This window comes from Netta rufina (assembly GCF_964035555.1).
Source record: "Netta rufina genome assembly, chromosome: 3".
Taxonomy (NCBI): domain Eukaryota; kingdom Metazoa; phylum Chordata; class Aves; order Anseriformes; family Anatidae; genus Netta; species Netta rufina.
In genome coordinates this window covers 40,732,267-40,754,472 of record NC_140125.1, presented here as the reverse complement: position 1 = coordinate 40,754,472, position 22,206 = coordinate 40,732,267, and the positions used below count along the sequence as shown (strand labels likewise).

Here is a 22,206-nt window from a genome sequence, read left to right as displayed (position 1 = left end):
TATTTCATAGGGCAAGCAGTTAAACTTCTTATTTACTATGGCAGCAAATTTTAAAATGGAGTGGAAAACACTAAACAGGTTCAGTTTATCCCAGCTTTCTCATTTCGAAGCTGAGGACATGGAACATGATCGGCAGTTACCGGTGGCTGCGTGCTTGCTCACTGGCCGGTAACCAGTAACATACTTCATGGGTCAATACTGGGGCCTCTACTTGCTTCAACATTTTTATCAACAACTTGGTTAATGACATAGAAAACAACTTCTGCAAATCTGTGGACAACATTGAATTATGGGGAATGGATCGAACACCAAACAGTAGAAGTTCAGTCTAGACAGACCCTGAGAAACTTGAGGTTTGGGCCAACAGAAACCTCATGCAGTTCAGCAAGGAGAAAGACAAAGTTTTGCACCTGGGCTGAATAACCCCGAGCATCAGCACAGGCTGAAAACCAGCTGGCAGAGTAACAGCCCCGCAGCAAAGAACCCGGGGGTTACAGTGGATGCCAAGCTCCGTGTGAGCCAATGGCACGTTCTCATGGCAAACAGGCAAACCACAGACTGGCCTGCGTTCATTAGGATGAACATGGCAGCAGATCAAGGGAAGTAAGTTACTGTCCTCCTCTACTTGGCACGCCGAGGCTGCACATGGAATCCTCCATCCAATTTTGGGTTGCCACACTCAGAAGAGATTAGAAGAAACAGGAGGGGGTCCAGCAAACAGCTGCTCTGATGGACAGGGTCTAGAGTACTTGCCCTGTGAGAAGCTGAAGGAGCCAGATTTGCTCCATCTGACAGAGAGAAGGTCGTTGCAGACTGTACAGAAAGAACTCATGGTCACAAATCACAGCTTGGGAGTTTTAAATTGGGCAACAAGAAAAAAAAATGCACTTAGGTAAAGCAGAGCTGCAGCACGTCACACAGAGTAACTGTGAAATTTCCACATTGGAGATCTTTAACTCATCCAAAGCCACTGCTGACCTGATCTGTTGTTGCTTAGAGTCAGACTTGGAATGGGAATCAAGCACCCCCCTTCCAGTCAATGTTTCCACGATTCCACCAAATACATTCCACTCCAGCACCACGGCTTTAAGCATGTCTTTTTATCAGATCAGTCTCCTCATCTTCCTGTATTTCTATCCCCCATCACTAGCTACTGCAATTTCAGCAAACATTAGCTCCTGTTAAGAAAAAGATTCGTGAGATTTACCCATTTTTCGAGAAGTGCTAGTAATTTGGTCTTAGGTTCAGCACAACGTACACTGTAATACGTTAAATACCAGCTTGATATGAGATAAAAATCACCATTTAAAATAGTTTAATTCATAAGTAGTATATACTTATGAAAGCTCTTGATTAGCAGTTCCTCTGAATGACATCGAGAGACTCATCACCACTTCTACTAAGAGCCAAATATAACAGCAACATGAAAGATCCTTTAGAAATAAAGATTTTATGTAGATGTCCAGAGTTGCACTTGGGATAAAGTTTTTTAAGGAACTTATCAAAGACTTAAATTTCTGAAATTACATCTTTTCTCAGGAAAAAGTACTTTAAAACAAACTTTCCACATGCATTTACAGAGAATTTTAGGGCTTACATAGAAGAAAAAATAGCCACATAGTTTTGGACAGAAGTCCGGAGAGACGGAATGAAGCTGGAAAAAAAAGAATTCTAAAAAAGGTGCAATATATCAGCTAATAAACCCAAGAATAAGGATATAAAATATTATTGCATACTTGTTTTTCTAGACCTACCATGATACAGGATGCCTGTTCAGTGACACTAAGTGCCAACAACTCTGTAACCTTATCAAATTAGTTACAAATAACGATTCAGGTTTAGTTTTTACCCCACATGAAATGAAAAATACTATGAAGGGAATAGAAGAATCATCATAAAGATTTTGGTTTTGCACCTTCAATAAAGATGCAGTGACTCTAACTACAATAAATTTAACATTTGTTTTACAAAGAATTAAAAATACCTAAATCCCAGAATGGTGAGCAAAATAGTTTAAGTTCACTGACTTGAAAAAAACATTCTTTTATGCTGCACAGCCCTAAAAAGGAACTTAAGAATACTTAAAAGGAACTAAGAATATGCCACTATATCTTGGTTTTCATTTTCCTTCAGATAGAAGTGCTAGAACAAACATTCTTACTAGTTTGCGTTGCTGTGTTTTTGTGAGGTTAATAACTGAACTGTCAATCAAAACCTATATAAATACAGTAGTTAAATACCTTCTGCTTTAGAAGCACTTTTATTTACAAGAGAGCTAGCCAAGATTTCCAAAGGACTGCATGGCCTGGTTTGCTTTGATCTCTTAAGTACAAGTTTCTTTATACCTCTTGTTTTGCTATTTATTATACCCTTTGTGTAATCAGGTACGGAAGGAGCACCTGTGTAGAACAAATACTTCAGGAAAAGTGTGACTGAGAGGAGTAATTATGCAACACACAGTTTACTAAAATAACTAGCAAGTCTTTCCAAAAGCACTATTGTTGTTGTACCAGCAAGAAAAACAAATGCACAATGGGCTCACAATAAAAATAGGGAACATCAACTAAATCCAACATCACATATACAACCTGGTACCTGTATCAGGATATTAATCAACAGCAAATATATATTTATATATATATATATATATTTAATATATAAATATATATATATATATACACACATATGACATAAATATATGTAAAACCATATAAACAGTTACAAATAAAACACCTATAATAAATAATTTAAGAATTATTTTTCTGAAGCTTGAATGGTATTTGCATGAGTGTGTACAGGTGTATGTGTGTATACACACACACACAGAAGTATTATCTATGTATCTCTAGAAAGCCTCTAATGTTTCTGAACAATCACTGCCTGTGTAGCTATTATCTTTAATCTCCTGCCACAAATTTAGCATTGTAAATTTTACCTCCAAACAACCCACACTATTCATCTCTATATGGGAATATTCTGGGAAGAATAGCTGCTTATCACTTAGTATGGTGAAGGTCATGAATAAGTGATGCATACGTTATGCATGGAACAAAACAGAATAATTGTATCAATTCATATTAATCTTTTTTTTTTTTTTTTTTTTTTTTTTTTTATCACTACAACAGAAACTGCATTATCTACTCATGCAGTTAGGCTTACAGTAATTTTTGTTCCATTGAAAACATTTTACTCACTTGGTAGAGGCATTATGCCCCTAATTCATTTATTTAAGATGAACGGATTAGGTTACCTCAGGCCAGCATTAACTTTGGAGAAACTTTCATGCAGGTTGCTTTATCATATTCAGCTTTTCTCTGGCTCTAACTTAAGACAGCATATTATGAAGTTCCTCCCTGTTGAGGAGAGCACGGACACACAGTTGCACACGCACAATACTGTAAGTGTGTGTTTAGGTCCTAAAGATTTGGCTGGGATTTGGGTGTTTTTATGACTCTGTGTATACAAAATAGAACTTTGAAGTAAAAATGGTTCTGCAGGTTTTCCATATTTCACACAAATACATGCCTTGCTCTCCTAAAGTCAGCAGAAATCCTATAGGAACATCCTCAGCCTCAAGGAAAACAGTCATTTTTTTCAGCTGCAAGGGATTTTAGAGTAGAGTAGGGAAACAAATAGAATAACTGAAGTAGTAACAAGCAGGGGGGAAGAGGGGGGCAAAGAGGGGGACACATTTCTTTAGGAGCTTGTTCTCAATTTGCATCTGTTTCTACATAAAACTTTCACAAATTTTATCCTAAATTTACAAGTTAATAGCACCTTATCATCATTCCTATTACAAAGGCACTTCAGAATAGGAAGCTTGTTCAAAATTGTGTTTAAACAAGCATATTGTTATTGAATTGTTAATCAGTGAAAGCCAGCATGGTTATCTGATTCAGCCTGAACTTTTGCATGTTTTCTCGAGACAGCTCTGAGATTAAGTCTTCTAAATCTGTCAAAGTCAATAAAAAAGAGCCTGAGCATTAAAAACAAAAAAGCTGAGCAAAATATATGTGGCCTATTTTTGGCAGACAAAAAAGGGAAGGTTGCTTTTTTTTTTTTTTTTTTTCTTTCTCCTTTAAACAAAACAACCCCCTCACAAGACAATTCTATGTCCCAAATCCCAAATGACTACTTTGCAAGCAATCACGGTTCACTGGAACTGCCAAGGTGGCAAGGAGGGGACAGGCTGCAAAGTGTGGTGCAGAAGGAGCTAGAAGCAAAGTACAGAGCAGGGGCATTTAATCGGCTCAGACAACTCCTGAAAAATCCCAGTCATGGACCCAACACTTCAGCTGCTGTGGAAGCAGCACTGAGGAGATCCAAGATAAAGCAATCCCAACCCTTCCTTCTGCAGCACACAGTCCAAGAGACACAGAGCTCAGAGGCAAGCCGTGCTTTCACCCCAACTGAAACTCTCCTCAGGGCTGCCCCATTTTCCAACACCAGTGCGCCATCGCAGCTTGACCAGATTAGTGCCACCAACATTTGTGAAGCTGCAATTCTAAAGTGGTTTGGTGAAAAGGAAAATAATACCAGATAAATTTAACTCAGGGATAATAATTTGGAAAAGAAAGGTTTGCATTGGGGTGTTCCATTTGCAGTCTTTTCCTCTAAACCTTCACAGTGTAAACTGCAGTATCTTAAAATCTCAGTGTTCACACAAAGCCTTAATGTTAAGGAACAAGCACATGTCAATATGCAAGAAAAAAAAAAATCAGTGCTTTTAAAAGTTAATTTAGTCCTATTTAGTGACCTTCAAGCGTGCAAGCAGCCACTTACTGGAAGTGCTGAACACTCAACTTGCAATAAAAACAAAGAAAGTAGAGGGCAGTCATGCATGTTGGCTGCCTCACAGCCTGGAGTGCATCTTCAAAGCCTGTTCATATCTACATAGTTTTCATCTACCTTATTATAATTACATAAGTTTCTCCTTTTCAAGTGCTTAAAGTTATCGATAGTCATCAACGTTTACTGATTGCTATCATGAAAATAAAGACTTAAAGAAGTACTATGTAGATGGCAATAAATGCTCATTTCTTTCTAAACATATTTAAACCAATACTGACAACATGGCTGCATTCATACTCATTTTCCTAAAGGAATGAATATTTACTCAACGTAAAATGTGTGTTGACAGCTTTCTAAGTGTTTTTCTGCATATGCATTTTCCCTTCACTAAAATCAAAATACCTAAGACCTTTTTTCCCCTCAAAAATGTAAACTGTATTATGCACCAGTTAAGTTACTTCAGGTAAAAATCATGAGGTTGCACTGTACCATTTCAGCCTTGCTTACAACACAGCTTTTTAATCAAATGAGTTAAAGCTTTTCCTTACTCAAACCTCCTCCATCAAGGTCAGAAGCCAAGTGAAATCCTCCCCCTGCTCTTTCTTTTAACCCCAGCCTCTGAAGCCATTGGTTCTTCTTTCCGAGGGTTTTGCAACATTCATATGCCAACCCAAAAAACTTCAGTTTTCAGATAAGCCAGGACAATCCCTTTTTATTGCTCCAAAGACTGAAGCATGCCTTAGTTCAAATGGCAAACTGCCTCCAAGACAATTTCTGATTATGCCCATCCTTGAAAAAAGATAAAAGCCAGAAATAGCAGATATTTGATAAGAACAGTCTTGTCTAGTAACAGGCAATAGCGTATTTAATTAGCACTGGACTACAGACCAAGAAGGCCTGATATACAAATATACACACAGACACCTGCGTGTGTATAAAGGTATGCATGTAAGTGTATATACATATAGCCCCTGTGGAAGCATGTAACAATGTAGGTGAAAGTATCACTACTACTACTGTAATGTATTTGGCTAGAAAAGAATTCCTCTATGATGAGAAATTTAATTACATTTCAGAATTAATTTCAGTTAACTTTATATGTAAATTATTTTGACTTTCATGTACAGATGTGCATTAACTATCACAATATATATTCCTTTTTATTTTTAGAATCTCTTCATCTCTTCATATGACGAAAACGAGCCTACATCAACTAGAGCAAACATTTACTTTAGATGAATTGTGATCTGTACCAATGCTAAATAATACCCATGGGGAAAAAAATACAGAATAGAAAGTACACGCTATACCCCAGCTTCTTTAGAAGTGAACGGGATCAGCAAATCTACATTGTGAATTGACTACACAAGAAGACTGGAAACAGCAATTTAATCAAAACACGAGAGGCAAAGCTCATCTGCCACAGGTGGCTCTCCAGTCTACCACACTCAGTGCTGTTCAAAGACCTACTTCAACAAATTTGTACTAAGCCATGTGCAGTACTTGGGTTTTTGACATGTTCCTCAGAGTGGTGCTTCTGGAGGACCAGCATGGCTAGGGAACGCAGTGAGACGATGCACTTGGAGCGCTGGGGCCACAGCAACTGGAGAACAGGACTAAAAGCTGAATGGCAGTGGGGCCAGAGAACGGGTAGAAGTTGATGGTATGGTAGCTACTTCAGTATTTTGCATTTGTGTGGCTAAAAATTCACTTAAGGTCTCACAGATCTGAAATGATCACAATGTTTAAGAAATTATACTTCCAAATCAAGTAAACAGAAACTAAACCAAACCACCTTACAGGTGTTAACAAAACCATTTATAAAATGCAAATTATCTGCAATTCAAAGCATCATTTAGCCAACTATGTATGCATGCATCCACACACAAAGCAGTGTTAAAATTTTTGATACAGTCTTTCTCAGAAAGAGAAAGAAACAGAACTAGAAAATTTCTTTGGTTCTAACTTCTTCAGTAGGAAAAAATGCTCGACCTGTAGAGTTGTACAGAGCACTGTAACGAGTCTTCACATGCTTTCTTTTACTTGTAAGAGCTGCATGCAGTTCTTATTTTTCAAGTATTAGTTTTCCAACTCTTTATTTCTTTACTCATGCTGAAATTAAAAAGACACAGAATTTAATGAAAACGGGATATGACTGCATCTGCTATACTGCGTGATGTGGAGTAGTCCCTTCAAATTTCCAGTGAACCATTAAGAGTGAAGCTTGGCATCAGCACAGAATTCTGCTCAAGAAATCCCTTTCCCTCACTGCCCCAGTTCTCCACTCCCCAGCTGTGCCAACACAGCTGCTGCTGCGAACACGTGCAGGGGACCCTCAGCAGAGCCAAGAAGCAGGAGCCACGATGTGTAGGTAATCATTTCTTCAACCAGCGTCTCCTCAAAGCACACACCAAGCTTCCAGAGAAGGGACCTTCTTTAGCATAGTTTAGTATTGCCTTGTCCTCAGAAAGACAGTTCTGGTTGACCTTCCTTGTACCTGCTCCAAGACCAAAAAGCCCACTCAACGTGCCCCTTCTGCGTCTGCTCAACAGTGCGAACAGACACCGCAGATGCAACTTAAAACTTCTGCCAGCAGACTTAAGAATCCCCCCTCAATCTCTCCCTGAGATGGGGGACCTCTTTGCACAGATTTTTTTCTATCGCAAATGGACAACATGACACCAGAATTTGGGGAAAGGGGAACAAAAGGCATCAGCAAACAAAAAGCAGCACAAGACTTGATAGGCCTGTGAGTTTTGTATAAAAGGATACTATGTGTGAAACTTTAGTGGAGATAAAATAAAAAGCATAAAACAAACAAAAAATAGTAAAGTAACACAGAATTAGAGTTAAGCTGCCAGTACTTTTCCAAAAAATCTTTCTTGCTGGAAGTCTGCACAAATGTCATCCCCTCCCCCCCAACTGTATCAACTTCATAAGAACTCTTCTTGAGAAAATGACCACAAAGTCAATCTTTTTCTGACAGAGAAGCCCAGCAACAACGCAGCTCCCTGCTGACACGGGACAGATTTAAAACCCTAAAATCAGAAGGGCAAACTGGAAACCTATGCATGGTCCTGATGGCTGCCTCAGCGTTTTAGTCTGTGTCTACAGACAGACTTCCCCTTAATGCAAACAGAATATCCTGCAGACAGCAGAACAAGCATCTCAAAACCGGCTGACTTTCACACAAGCTCCTGTAGATGCGAGTTGCCGAAATGCTAGTTCTTTTGAAGTTAAACTGCCACATCTAAAAGCAGAAAAAAAAGATCACTTTGGTTTAATATATGAATTCTGTTCTGGCAAAACACTAAACAAAACAAGATTAGCGCTCCCCAAGAGAAGTGCCCAAGTGCAGTTGCACCCCAGGGACGTGGCTGCACACAGCCGTGCAGCAACGGTGACACCTACCGGTACCGCAGCACCGACAGACCAACCTCCCTACCTGCACGCCTCAGGCGAGCTTCAGTCCATGGCTGCTGGTGTAAGAGGGAGAAGCACTGCAAGCAGAAGAGCCAAACCACCTCTGCATCGCTTTCCTTCTACTGGAGGTATTAGTTTAGAGATAGGAGTCAAGCTTGAAACCAAATCACCTAAACTATACTGTATGACCTGCAATTGCCTCCGTTTCACACACACACAGAATCACACACAGAATTTCTAGGTTGGAAGAGACCTCAAGATCATCGAGTCCAACCTCTGACCTAACGCTAACAGTCCCCACTAAACCATATCCCTAAGCTATTTCCATACCTGCTGCCTCACACTGGCCCTGTTTTGCAGCACTGACCACTACACAAGGGAAACAACAGAACTAACAACATACAATGTTTAATGAAAAAGTGCAAAATGAAAAAAGAGAAAGAAGCCAAGCCAGCTTTGATATCTTTTTTATCTTTTTGATATCTTTTGGTCAAAGTGACTACAAATTACCATAAGCAAAAAGCTTCAGAGAAACAACTTGACAAAGCCAGTCATATAAAAAATTAACATAGTTTGTAAGGAGTTCAGATGTATAGGAGTTAGCTTTCCTTTTTTCTGCTGTTTCCCCAACAGATGCATTACTTTCTGCAACTCCACAAACAGCAACTGCAGATTACACATCTCACCACACTGCTTGTATTTGAGAAGTCAAGTCTACCCTCACACAGCAGAGGCTAGTGGTGAGTTTTTCACTGGGATACAGGTTTATAAAAGTTGAGGCTCATATCACTTTCAGTAAGGGCTCAATAGAGAAATTAAAAAAATAAAAAAGGTTTTGTTACAAAAACAAAGCAAAAAGACAAGAAATGAGAAACGTTTGTTATTGCTCTATTTGGCTTTCAGGGGTTGTGGAACTGAATTCCAGGTTTAGGTGAAAAGCCATTTAGGCGTAAGACAAAGCAGAGTTTATTTCAAGCAGTAAGAGAAATGACATTTCAAATCACTTCCGGGGCGAAGTTATCTTCTAAGGGAAATCTCCCTCTAATGTTTCACTTATATTTCTTCTTCCCACTCACATATGCATAGTAACTAATTTATTTATTTTTTTAATTACACCTGAAATTAATTAAGTAGTTTGAAGAGCTGAAACAGTGCCACCACAGACCATCATCATCCCAGGACATTTGGTTTCTTATCATGGGCAGGAGAATTACATTAGCTACACAGAAAAGGAATCACTGTATAATGAATAGAAATGAGCGGAAATTTTCAAAGGTAAATCGTAACATTTGCCTTCTCTCAGAAATCTCACACCTTGCCCGTTATTTGAAAATCCACTAGGAATTTCTGAAATGGTTACCATAATATCCATCGTGTGACCTCTCTGTGGCCCCGCAGACTCATCAAGGAGTATTTTTAATAATAAGTTTATTCTGTGTCTGGGGTTATTTTTGCATCCCTCCCAGTGCAGGAGCCTCAGCTACAGAGCACAGGGCATGGACATGCCTCATTTGCCGCGGAAGCTAAAGGAAGGGCCTAAAGGCCAAAGAAAACAAGAGGGTGGGAGAATGCCTACTTCCAACAGCCAGCTTCTGCTTTTCTGCTTGTGCACGAACAGGAGAGCTAAGAGAAATGGAAATGCACATGACTGGGAAGGGCGTTAGAGTCAGAGAAAAATTGTCTTACATAAGAAAGAGAGACAGTAGAAGACCTGCAGCACAACTACAGAGGTCAAAGGTAGAATACCCTGGAAAAGAAGCAGCTTTTTAAGCTGGTATTTTTGGAGCTTAGAGGAAAGAGATGTGAAGGAGGAATAGGATGTTCTAGGGTGAAGTGACTAAAGGCAAAAATCTCAAATTATTATGGGTAAGATTACCTCCAGGCCTGCTCTAGAGATAGGGGACCACACAAGTGACTGCTGCTTCCGCTCTTCTTCAACCCCCTCTCTCTCAGAAGGGCCATAGGCCTAGTCTATGGCCACAAAGGACATCTGTGAGAGACACAGATACCCACACCTCTGAGCAACATTTCCTTTTTGTGAAGTCACACGTGAGTACAAACTAACTCTTGGTGTTTAATAGCACATATTTTTAGCCCTCGAGCTTATTTCTTGGCAGTACAGTTTAAGCAAACCTAGATGTTTTCATAACATCATGATTCAAATATATCCATAGAGCAAGCAACATTTTCAAATTGTTTTTGGCTAAGGTCATGTTTTGCAAACTTAAAATTGGTACCAAGTGAAGCTTACCTATTTTTTTTGGAATTTTCGTCTTTTTCTCTTTTAACCCCAAAAATTCTTGTAATCAGAGCACTAAAAAGAAGGGTAGATGAATTTCTTACCTAAAGGAAAAAAGAAAAGAACATGTGGTTTTAAAAATTCCTTTGATTTTTTTTTTAATTTTATTTTTTTTTTTAAATACAGACACTAATGTAGAAAAGAAAAACAGCTGAGTGAAGGACAGTGCATGCCTACTGTTCAGGGATTAAAAAAGAGAAACAAGGATTTCATAACATCTTTCCTCTCAGTCAAGATGGCACTAATAGAAAATCAGATTTTGGAGATGTCTATCTTTAACATAGGGGATGTATCTAGATTCTACTGGTTAAAAGGATTCCACCTTATGCATGGCAGATCATAAAATGTTCTACCTTCACATTCCATATGGAATGCTCTCTTATTAAAAAGTAAAGTAACAGTGAGAATCAATGAAAATATACTTACAAGTTAGGAATACTGACTCAAAATGTAATAGCCAGATGTGTTCTTATCTAGAAGGCAATCTTTGTCTCTACTTTTTGTCAGCATCAGCACTTCACATTACAGAGGAAAATCCGAACAAAACCAAAAACTGAACAAAACCATGACTTTTTTTTTTCAAGTCTACAGTATTCTTTATTGTATCTTAAAGTACTGCATCATGTGACATTCCAGTAACTGCAGTACTATCATTTCCAAATGTAACCATAGCTTCACAGAAAAGCACCACTATAAATACTGTTACATCAGAAAAGCAAAATTAAGAATAAACTTACTGCCCAAACAGGTGACATAAACCCTAGAATTGCAGCTTGTATTCCATCTGCAACATAAGGCATGATGTTTTCACCTAAACGTGTATCCCTAAACAGTGCCCGCAGGATATTTAAAGCATGAACCTGTGGAGGTAAGAGAAATACAGGAAAAAATATAAATTCAACCAAAAATCTTAAACCTAATGAATGTTAATTACCATAACAACATGTGTTTAGTATGGAAAGGTGTAAATGTGCACATGGATTATTTTTGTTTCACAAGAATACTAAATACAGAACACTGTTAAAACTAATAAATTAAAATGCTACAGCAGAACACACTGATAAAAAACAATTATGGTTTAAAAATATATTTGTCTAATAAATACAGCGCAGGCATTACAAGAGAAGGCCAGCATTCTTTTTTCCTTAGCTTATCATGGCTTTAAAAATAACTTTCAAAGTTTAGAATCATCTTTTCCAACATTCTTGACATGCAATAGATACTGTGAGAAAAAATAAACTACAGCTCACAGGAGGACAGTATTAAGCTAAAACTGACAGCCAGGGCTGCTTTACCATATGGAGAATTTTCTGATATTTCTCTACTCTCTGCAGGGGAAGGTGGTAATCTGTGTAGCTTCACAGACTTTGACAAGGCTACATAAATTTCTACCAGCAGAAGATCTGGCAGAGTCATTAGAACACTGTTAATCTTTGTGTTTGGAAGTCCAAGCCACGTTTTGTTGACAATACATTTAAATATTTGATAACTGCATTTGAAAATAAAGATCTTGAATTTACAATTATTATGCATTCCAAAAATATCTATTTAAGTTACAGAAGTTACTAATTGTGCTTTAAAATTACTTTTCATATAGTATTTCTGCTGCATAAAATATGGTTTATGCAACTCATTTGTTTAGTCTAAAAGTAAAAATAATGCTTGCTTGTTAATTTCCTTGTAAAAGTTTGCTCATCTGCTTGTTTAGCAATACACTACAAGCAGTAAACTGATCACATAAATTCAAAATGGATATTACTATATCTGTTATACTAGAAAAAACTATGAAGTTATGTCCAACCCCCTTTAATATTTTATGCATTTGCCAATTCCAGCGATTCTATAACCTCTGCTTGTCAAAAGGTTTTAAAATCCAGCCATAGACAATAAAAACAAATTATTATTAAAAGCACTCATAATCTCCTTAATTGTTCGAAATAACGCAAACAATTTTTTTGACATTTGCCTTTTGATGAGATGCTGTATTTTACCTGTGGAATGACACTTGATGACTCATTCAAAGGTGCAGCCAAAGACAGCAATTCTTTCATGGTCATTTTCAGCAAATCTGCTTTGCTCTTCTTTGGTTCTGAAGCTAACAAAGCCTACAGAAAAGTTAACAGAAAAACCCTGTCATTTCTAGCTAGTTTTGTTTACTTCTAGTTCTGCTCCAGGTTTCTGTATTCACCATAGTGCTGCCTAGCTTCTGACCATGACTGAAAAAAAGTTGCAAAAGCAAGTTTCAGTTTTAACTCTTAGTTTTGTTGAAGGCATTCTTAGCACTCAATGTTTAAGTAAGAAAACCACTTCCGCACTATACCTCTGCCTACAGAGATTTCTTTGTATATAACAGAAAATAATATAATGTGATAATTTATATGTAATGTAAATAAAAAAATAGGAATAGTACAATAATTTAATAGTAATATATTAATATTAATGGTAATAAATAGTAAAATTTTGTAATGTGATAATGTAAGTTATCACACATATAATCAGAGTATTTATTACAACAAAAATATCTGCCATGTTATACATGCTTATATTTCCTACTATGGACAATTTTTTAGCCTAATAATATTCGTATTTAAGATGACATGGCCTGGCTGAAGAATAAAACCTGTTTTTCAAAACAGAATAAAATAAGCAGCACATTTTTGAAAGGAGAAAAGAGATGCATCGACCTCCAAATAGCAACAGTTTAATGGGTGCCAACATATCCAGCTGAGACAAAAATACTCTAATTTAATCCTTCAGTTCAGGACTGGAGTTAAAACAGTCTCTCGCTCTGTCCTAGCAGCTTCTGTCGAATTTGTCTGACTTAGCACAAATGGATAATCATAAATCACTTATTTCTAATAAAAATGATAATCCATTTGTGTTTTGGGACCCAGAGTCTGTTCAGCATCAGTTCAAACAAGTTATTTAATAGTACATTACATTGCTTAAAAACAACCAAACGGAAAAACTTCAAGCCAAATGAAGTATAGAGGTTAGGCAGATACCCAGATGGAGTCAATGTCATTTTATCAGCGTCTTTAAGAATGGGAGAAACAGAGAGGGAAGAAAAAATAGTATTTATGAAGTATAAAGCAGACAAAGATTCCATAACCTAAGAACACCGAAGCTGTAAGTAGCATTTTCCCACCATTTCCTCACCCCTTGATTGGAGCTGTACCTCTGTACAGCTCGGTAGTCATATTTCTATTTTAAATAGGTCATTTAATATGTTCATAACCTTAAAATTACATATTATCATTAAAACAGATGTGTTCTACTAAAACAAGAATAAATGTCACAGGAAGCAGATGGCAAACAGACCACAATGAGTCTTGATTTTATGCATTAATAAAATAACCTTATTACAGTACTGTTAGCATATGCATTACAATTTATATTTTTATTATCTAAATGCAACATGCTATTTAAGGCTTAATTTGTTTTACTGAGTACTACAGACACATTCAGAACTACTGGCAAAGAGCTCCACCAACTTTCCTTACAATAAAATTATAGTTCAGAAATAAACGACTTCAGACTAACCCCAATGTTCACTTCAAACCTTCTCATTAATTGCCTAGATTAACTTCATACTCTTCCAGAGCTGTCAGAACCGAGGCATGTGACCTATTTATCCTAACAGCTATGGCACAGTGGAAGCTTTGCCATATGGACTCAGCAGTGTAGGCCAAGTGCAGACTACACAAATGCTTTCTGCAGTGGGATACTGTCGGGTCCACCTAGTTCTTACATTGAACAGCGTTAGGTTTTACATGAAAAATTGATTCAAAGATGTTTGTTCTTTCACATTCTAAGGATTAAAGCTGGCTACTGCCCACTGGATTCAAACTTTGTGGTGTGAATGGGGAAACCAGCAGACATGAAGTCACCAAATCTATTTTGCAGACATAAAAGTGAAAATCTTTAACCACTGAAGTTTAAAAGGAAAAACCATCCCTAAAACCAATGCTCTGTTTGTGATCTCTGCTATGTAGTGTGCACACATCTAGCAAAGCCAGGACTAGGCTGTGACTGACAGAAGAGAGGTCAGACAGAAGCAGGCTGCCTCAACTTTCTCAGGGCAAACGCGAAGTGGAAAACAAGCAAGACGGATTACTCTGGCAGTGAGAGCTTGCTCCCAGCAGTCCCTCACATTCTTGGAACATGCCTGAGAATATGCTTCAGCAAGTGGAGAAAGTTACAAATCACGTAGTTATCTTGGATTTCTGTCTTAGAAAACTGGCTGAAAACTAAGATCATGAAGGTTAATTTAGAGGAGAACAATCGTGTCTACTTTAATGAAACAAAGGAATGGAAAGAGGTAAGTGTTGAGATTTCCATGTCATACCAACCAGTAGTGACTGACATCACTTGATCCTGCTTCACAACAGTTGAGAGGACTTCCCTCGTTTTTTGTAGTATTTTCTAGGCCACCATTTTACAATTCGATAGTTTTCTCTTCGTATTTTAGCACCCTCCCACTTCACATGCAAGATGCACAGAGCTACATGGTAACAAAGCTTTACTTAATCTTTGAATTAATTTATTAATTTGCAGGGTTTATTACAGTAGCCACACTGAGCCTGCAGCTCTGTCTTTAGAAATGCTTCTGAATCAACAACAAGCTGAAAATCTGTGCAGTCTTACAAGTCCATAGGATTGCTAAACAGCATCAAACATGACTTAATTACATTTGGCTTCCTGGTTGCACAAAGACTACCAAAATCTGCAGATAAAACAAAGTAATTGCCCCAAAGGGGGGTGAAGTAGAAAATATATACATACTAACCAGAGAGGGCATTAAAAAAAAAAGTATAAAATCAGGCATTTGGTACCTGTATGTAGAATGGAATTCCCGCACTACGTCTGGTTGCGCATAACGTCGATGAAGGATCACAGGATTTGATTTCTTCCAACACACAGCTTAGCCACTGCTCTGGCATCTTGCGCAGACTCCTACTGTTGCATCTACATGAAACAAACAAGAAATGTGAAACAAATAAATAAGAAACTAGGACAGAGTCAATGCTGTTAATGACCTTAAGAAACAGTTCCCTCTAAATGTAAACATCTCCAAGCACACACACAGAATTTTTAAGATATATGATAAACTTCAAAAGGAATTTTACTTTTTTTTTCAATGTTAATACAAATTATGTTAACCCTTCTTGTTAAGTGACACTGGGGAAAAGTATTTCACTAGACGAAAAGCAGGACTCTGTCATTCAGCAGTGCAACGCTTCTCTTCAACCAAAACCTATTATCCTACTCTGGAGAAGAAAACAAAGACATACACATCAGTTACTGTGTAGGAAAAGACACTTCAAAAAGTCCTGTCCTTTTTGTCACATGGTAGCTCATGTATGACCCTTACATTATCTAGTACATACAACTGTTATTAATAACCATACACAACAAAATCAAAGCCTTGCAGAGTAAGAATGGCTTGTGGAAATACCCCTGCAAACCTCAGAGCAGTGAACGGAATAAAAAACAAGACATAATATTCTATTTACAATATTGAGTCAGTCAAACTTTTCTTAAAGCACCTAAATTGCTCTCCTGTCATGAAATACTTCTCTGCAGTTACAGAACTGGATGCTGCCTGAAAACAAAGGACTTTCAAGGACAAGGAAAACTCTCAAGTCTACTTCAATTCCTTGCTCTGCCCAGTTCAATGAAATGCAGCATATTCAGTGTGAAAGAGCAGCTCATTAATCTTCCATCAATGTTCCAAAAGGATCATTCATAGGTACAAAAATTTCTATTAACAGGACACATCACTCAGAACAGCTAAAAAAAAAATTAATCACTGTGGGCAATATAACTGCAATTAACTGCATAGGGCTTGCCAAAAAATGTAAGCTGTAATTAAATTCATTATCAAGCAGTGAGACCTCACAGTATGGCCACAGTCTAGTCTTCTGCCTATGTGTTGGTAATAGAGAATGAAAAGCTTAAATACAGCAGGTAAGGATGTGAATACCAAAACTGAACATGAGGTCTAGTTCTTCTACCTCCTTCCTTACTCTCCTCTTATTACACTTCTTTGCTTCCCACAAAGCAAGAATTTAGGACAGCTAAAACCCTGATATGGGACCATAAATGAAGCTTTCATCCGTAGTGTGAACCTCCTTTGCTTCCTTTACACAAAAAAGGGAAAAATTAATAATGCTCAAAACACAGGTCACAGAAGCACCAGATAGATAAGCAGAAGCCACAGCAGATTTTTTGCTCTCCAGTAATTTCCTTAGGATTTCCATCATAGGTTTCTCACCCAGCTGACAGGCCTTCTCCCCATTTTCTAGGGGCAGCACCTCTCTATTAAAACTGTTGCCAGGATGTGAACCATCAGTACAGAAAGCAAGAGAAACCTGGCTTTGCAATAGGTATGCCACCTAGTACAAGAGCATAAAAGGCCACTTCCTTCCCCAAGCCTGTGACAGAAGCAATTAAATTAACACCTTCCTCTGAAAACTAAGGGTCAGTTTTTGTTCCTTTTCCTTCCTCTGTTATTTTCCTCGTTATTTTAACCTTGTGTTCCTTTGCTAGCTTTGGATTCAAAAGCAGGATTCAACTCTAGGGCTGAGAACAAACCAATCTTCTAGAGAGCTTCTCCATGGGCCTCTCCAGCTAGGCTGTGCTTTACAGCTCTTCACCCAAGCCAACACACCCCACAAAACCTGCTGCTTCTGCTTACGCCTGCGGCTGGTCCTGCCTCCCGAGCTGGGCAGAAGTTGAATGTCTTTGTTCAGTCATGCCAAGATCAGTGCTAATCTCTGCAGCATGTTATCGCAGCATTAAAACAAACATTCCAGGACGCGTGTTCACATCTGCTGTGGTGCAGAAGAGCACAAAATAAAGCACAAAGGAAATATTTGAAAGTTGCTACACGGCATACTGAATATTTTATACTTCAGTAAACCGAGGGGTTTTTCCCCCTTCGGTAGTAGCATAAAGAAGAAAAATATACTGAAATCCATTAAACTCTGGACTCCCTTAGATCTGTATTGCTTTGATCTTGCCACAAGTAATTCTACCTTGTTCAGTAACCCACCAAAGCCCAATTCCATAAAGTATTTTTTTTTATTTTAATGTGGAAGTATTATTATTTTAAAGTTAAAAAATAAAAAATAAAAATTGGAGACTATTGACTTTGCAACGGAGGAGACTACTCCCTTCAACTTGGCAGCTACATCTCCTTATGGTCTGGCAAGAAGAGTATCGCCTGAAGAAGCAGGTGGCCCTACATTTTAAGGATAATGAAGCTTTACAATGTAAAAATCGTGATCAAAAGCTGAAATGTCGTTTTTCAGAAGAAAATAGTGACTTTTTATTTCTAGATCAAGCAAGTGATGTTGATAATTAAAATATTACACAGTAACTTGATATGTAAATTACTTAAGATGCAGCACGGGAAGTATTTTTCCACAAATTTCTGTCTGTCTGTCTTCCGGTTATAAAAATTTCATACATGCCCAAAACAGTTTCTGTGGTCAGTTTCAATGACTGCAAAAAGCCTGGCAATTCAAGGTTAAAGCTAAACCCCTTTCCCTAGCTCCTATGGCTGTACTTTCTCTTATCCAAAATTAATGGTGTGTTAAGAACAAAGGGTCAAGCTTGGATCTGGCTTTCCTGGATGTTGGCGGTTTGTGGCATAAACTTCACATAAGCAGAAGCATTTTCTACACGGGTACATCCAGATTTCACCGTTTCCAATCACTGTAATCTATGCCTCTCTGGGGAAAAGGGGGGTTTCTTTCATCATTTTTCTCTCTTAGCAGAGCTGTACTATTATTTTTCCATATATGTAAGGTGATTTCTATTCTTCATAGACCTAGTCTCCATACTGCCCTTCTCAGACAAACAAGGAGGCAAGAATCTAGAGCATCAGAAACAGGAGTGTTCAAGGTGTAAACCAGCCTAGAGAAAGTCTGCTTTTCGGAACAGCTCCTCTCAAGCTATGGAGTCCTTCCATTTGCATCCTCCCTTTCATAGCACCTGCTCTAAAGGAAGCAAAAGTTTCTAAGTGATACAGCTGCACTCACAAAGCTGCTGTTTCAGGGCTTCTCTAGCACTAATGCTGAGCAGAGAGAACCTTGCATAACCTCCAAAATCTCAGAAAGACAGTATCATTAGCCCAGGCTCGCTCTTTCACCAAGCACAGAGGAAAAGAAACAGTGAAAAATATGAACAGAGAGTTAAAAAATAATACGCCTTTGAACTGAGCAGTGCCTTACTATTATATATTGCATTTCATGATATACTGGACGTTCACTGAGTTCAATTTAAGCTCTGTTTCTTTACAAATGATCAAAATCCATTACTCCTGAATAAGCATATCGTGCTGCATGGTGTAATTCTTCCCATACCTTCCTCTGGTAACTTCAGTGAAGCAAAGCAGCACAGGCAGTTATGCAACACCATACTTTTGAGATTTCCATGAATTCTTTGTTCTACTTGATCTCCCAGAAAAGCTCCCCCAAATAAAATAAAGTGGAAACAGACAAAACAACATTTACAACAAAGAAGTGCTGAGGGAATTCACGTGGGTTCTTAGAGACCCAAACAGATGTCAGATGTCTTCCAGGATAGTTTGCCTCCCTAACAGGTTACTGGGCCAAATGAGCACCTGTAATTTCTCAGGGCCTATGACAGGCTCTCCGAAAGAAAACAAATCAAGGAAAGATCCTTGATATGAATGCTGCTGGTCTTGTAATTGTACAGCCTTCAGAAGGTGGACAGACAATATTAAGCAGGCTAAACAGAAGGAGCATCACACCAGTAGAAGGAATGTGAACAGGGAAAGTGAAGAATGGGAACTGACATATTTTGAACAGCCTCAGCAATTTATATCCAAATGAATGTCAGCACAGAGGTCAGATTTCATCAGGTTCCGAAGAAATCTCTGTGCAGGAATGACTTTCCTTTGACCACTAACTCAGACAAGCCTGAATACCACTGCTCTGTCTAGAGACTCTACTCTTGGTTGTTCTAACAACTGATATTTAGGGACTATAGAGTTAAAGATGGCAAATATTCCAGAAAATAGTTTTAAGCAAATGTTTGGCTATTGAAATGAAGCACCATGTTTATCTCCAGTTGTTCCTAGAGGCATGGGAAGGGCGTCTACCAATCCTCATGCTAGATTTTTTCGCTGGGTCTTAACTAAAGAAAAATTACAAAGTGTCAACGATGCTTCTGCAGGTCTTCAGTTCAACTCTGTTCAGCAGGACATCATATTTAAGCTGTGTACAACTAGCAGCTGCCTCCGACAAAGGTTTCCTCCTCCAGTATTTGCGGATGCAACAGTAAATTAGCAGAGATTCTAGTACCTAAGCTTCAAGACTGTCAGCTACATAGAGATGTAGGCCAGCTCATATTTATCTGCAGAACGGAGCCTCCCAGCTCCAAAAGGATAAATGGAAGGACTCCAGGACACTCAACAGACCTACAGCACAACTGCATTCGCTGCACGACTCAGCTCACCCACTTCAGAGAAGAGGCTTTGACCCGAATCCCTTGTGTCCCAGGAGTACCAAGCCAAAGAATTACTGGCTATTCTGAAATTAGCCTTTTCTTCTTCTTTATTTTAAACACAAATACTTAAGACCACTATTTCCCGGCAAATACCTTATTTTATTAAAAGAAATACATTTCCACAGAGCTACTCTCTCATTCTTACAAAATTGATTTTTCCAAAGGAATATTTACTTGCTCCACTTGAAATATCGTAACTTTTAAAATACTAAGCAGTACGCATCATCAAAAGACTGTTTTGGAAAACTGATAATTCCGAAGAGGAAAATTACTTAAATCATAACCTTTCACTGATGATACATGCACACTGCTTAATGTTTCAGTAACTCACAATGAAGCAGAGTTATCTTGAGCTTGGCACTTCATCTTACAGCATCATATAAAGCTGCCCTTAAGTCGACTGTGCTTCATTAAATACAATAGCACAAAAGGGGAGAGGGAGCTAACATCATCTCTAGCTTGTCACTGTAAACCTACAATTTGTCAGTGAGAAAATATCAGGAACTTGACTGAAGTTCAGTTGCCTCAGCTTTTACAGAAATTAAAAAAAAAATAAGAGCAAAGAAAAGCAACTTTCTGCCATGTGCAGGGTCTGCTATAAGCTCAGAGCACATTTCATAATGTTTTCCAGCATTTCCTTTTTAGTTTGCCTTTCCTACAGAGTCTGTTCTAGGTCCTGCACATTGACTGTGATTAGACTAGTGGGACTGTACCTGTTTGGCTCACTGCCTTCTTCCCCTCAAAACTGCTCTGGTAGTAAAGGGGGAGAGGGAAGAGTTTTTTTTTTTTTTTTCCCCAGTATTACTCTAATGGCCAGCCTCTTCAATCTGATAGGAGGAATAAATCCATTGAAACAAAAGTAGACTTTAAAACTTAATCATGTAATTTTCACATCAATGCATGCTTATATTCACACACAACATACCTAGGGATAACATCCTTCAATATTCAGCAACTATTTCTATGCATTCCATACTGTTAAGAGCTTACTTTATTTGGAATGCTGTATTCATTTAATAAGCATTCAAGGAAATGCTACCTGACATGAAAATACCAACTCATTGCACAACAGATTTCAATTTGTCACTATGTATGTACAGAGAAGGCCAGTGTCTTAACTTGATAATGTTTTGTTACCTGAACTTCTCTCTGCCTTGGGGAAAAAAGCAAGTTTCACACATGACACCAAGTTTAGCTAACAATACTGCACGTCTTCAATTGAATTATGTCATAAGTCCGCATGAGGAACACTGAAAAGAAGGAATGTTTTTTGCTGCTGGAATGAGCGTTGTTTTTTTTCCCCTCTCCTGAATCAACATCAGATTCAGACTGAACAAAATAGTGCGTAACGTTCTGTTTCATCTAGAACCAGCAGTCAGAAATACACACCAGACAGCAAACAATGCTTTATAATTTTCCAGGTTGATTACAAGTATAAAGTATCTGTTCCATATTCCGTTCAAATTAGGTTCACTAATTGATGTGAAAATCCAATCATTTCTCTAGAAAGGTGCCTAGATAAATGGAAGTACCTCAACTGTTGGCCATATTTCCAGTAACTACCTCAGCATGTCTTGCGTCGCTCCCTGCAGGAGCTGCTCTCTCAATACTCACAGTACAGAACATAGGAAATCTCTAGACCAGCAGCAAAGTTAACTGGGAGTCAGCCACAAAGTGTGCCACTGGGCAATCACCTGGTGCATTACCTTGAAGCTTCCTCAAAGACGTCTTCACAGTATAGAAAAAAACACATCTACACAAACATAACGTATATTGATATAAGAAGCTAAGCAAAACCAGTATTATATCTCAGTAATTTTTTCCTTCTTAAGTAAATAAGCAAACGTCAACCAAGATTGTGTGGGCTCTCAACAAACTAACTACACAGACCAATTTAAAACGAGAGATTGCTCCTCAGAGATCACTAGCACATGAAAGGAAATGACATACCTTCTACAGATAACATCACCCAGAACCATGGGTTATCTCATTGGTATAACAAAATGAAGGCCATAACATGTAAAACACTTCTTCCTGTAGCAGTGCTACTAGCTAAGCAGTTACCCCATTGGCATGCTCCTGCTAGAGCCCATACCCTAATTTCTCTTTGGGAAACTGTCTCAGGCACACAGTGAAGCTGGGCAGGCTGCTGT

General features: G+C 38.2%; 1 protein-coding gene across 2 annotated transcripts in view; it reads right to left on the bottom strand.

The window, feature by feature from the left end:
* THADA (THADA armadillo repeat containing) overlaps positions 1 to 22,206 on the bottom strand; it is a 161,304-nt gene that overhangs the window by 114,318 nt on the left and 24,780 nt on the right. For both annotated transcript variants that reach the window (XM_084285393.1, XM_084285394.1), the window contains exons 23-26: positions 15,349 to 15,481; positions 12,505 to 12,618; positions 11,251 to 11,373; positions 10,466 to 10,557 (exon numbers count right to left, since the gene is read on the bottom strand). In XM_084285393.1, coding sequence (XP_084141519.1) covers positions 10,466 to 10,557; positions 11,251 to 11,373; positions 12,505 to 12,618; positions 15,349 to 15,481 — 462 coding nt within the window. The remainder of the gene's footprint in view (positions 1 to 10,465; positions 10,558 to 11,250; positions 11,374 to 12,504; positions 12,619 to 15,348; positions 15,482 to 22,206) is intronic.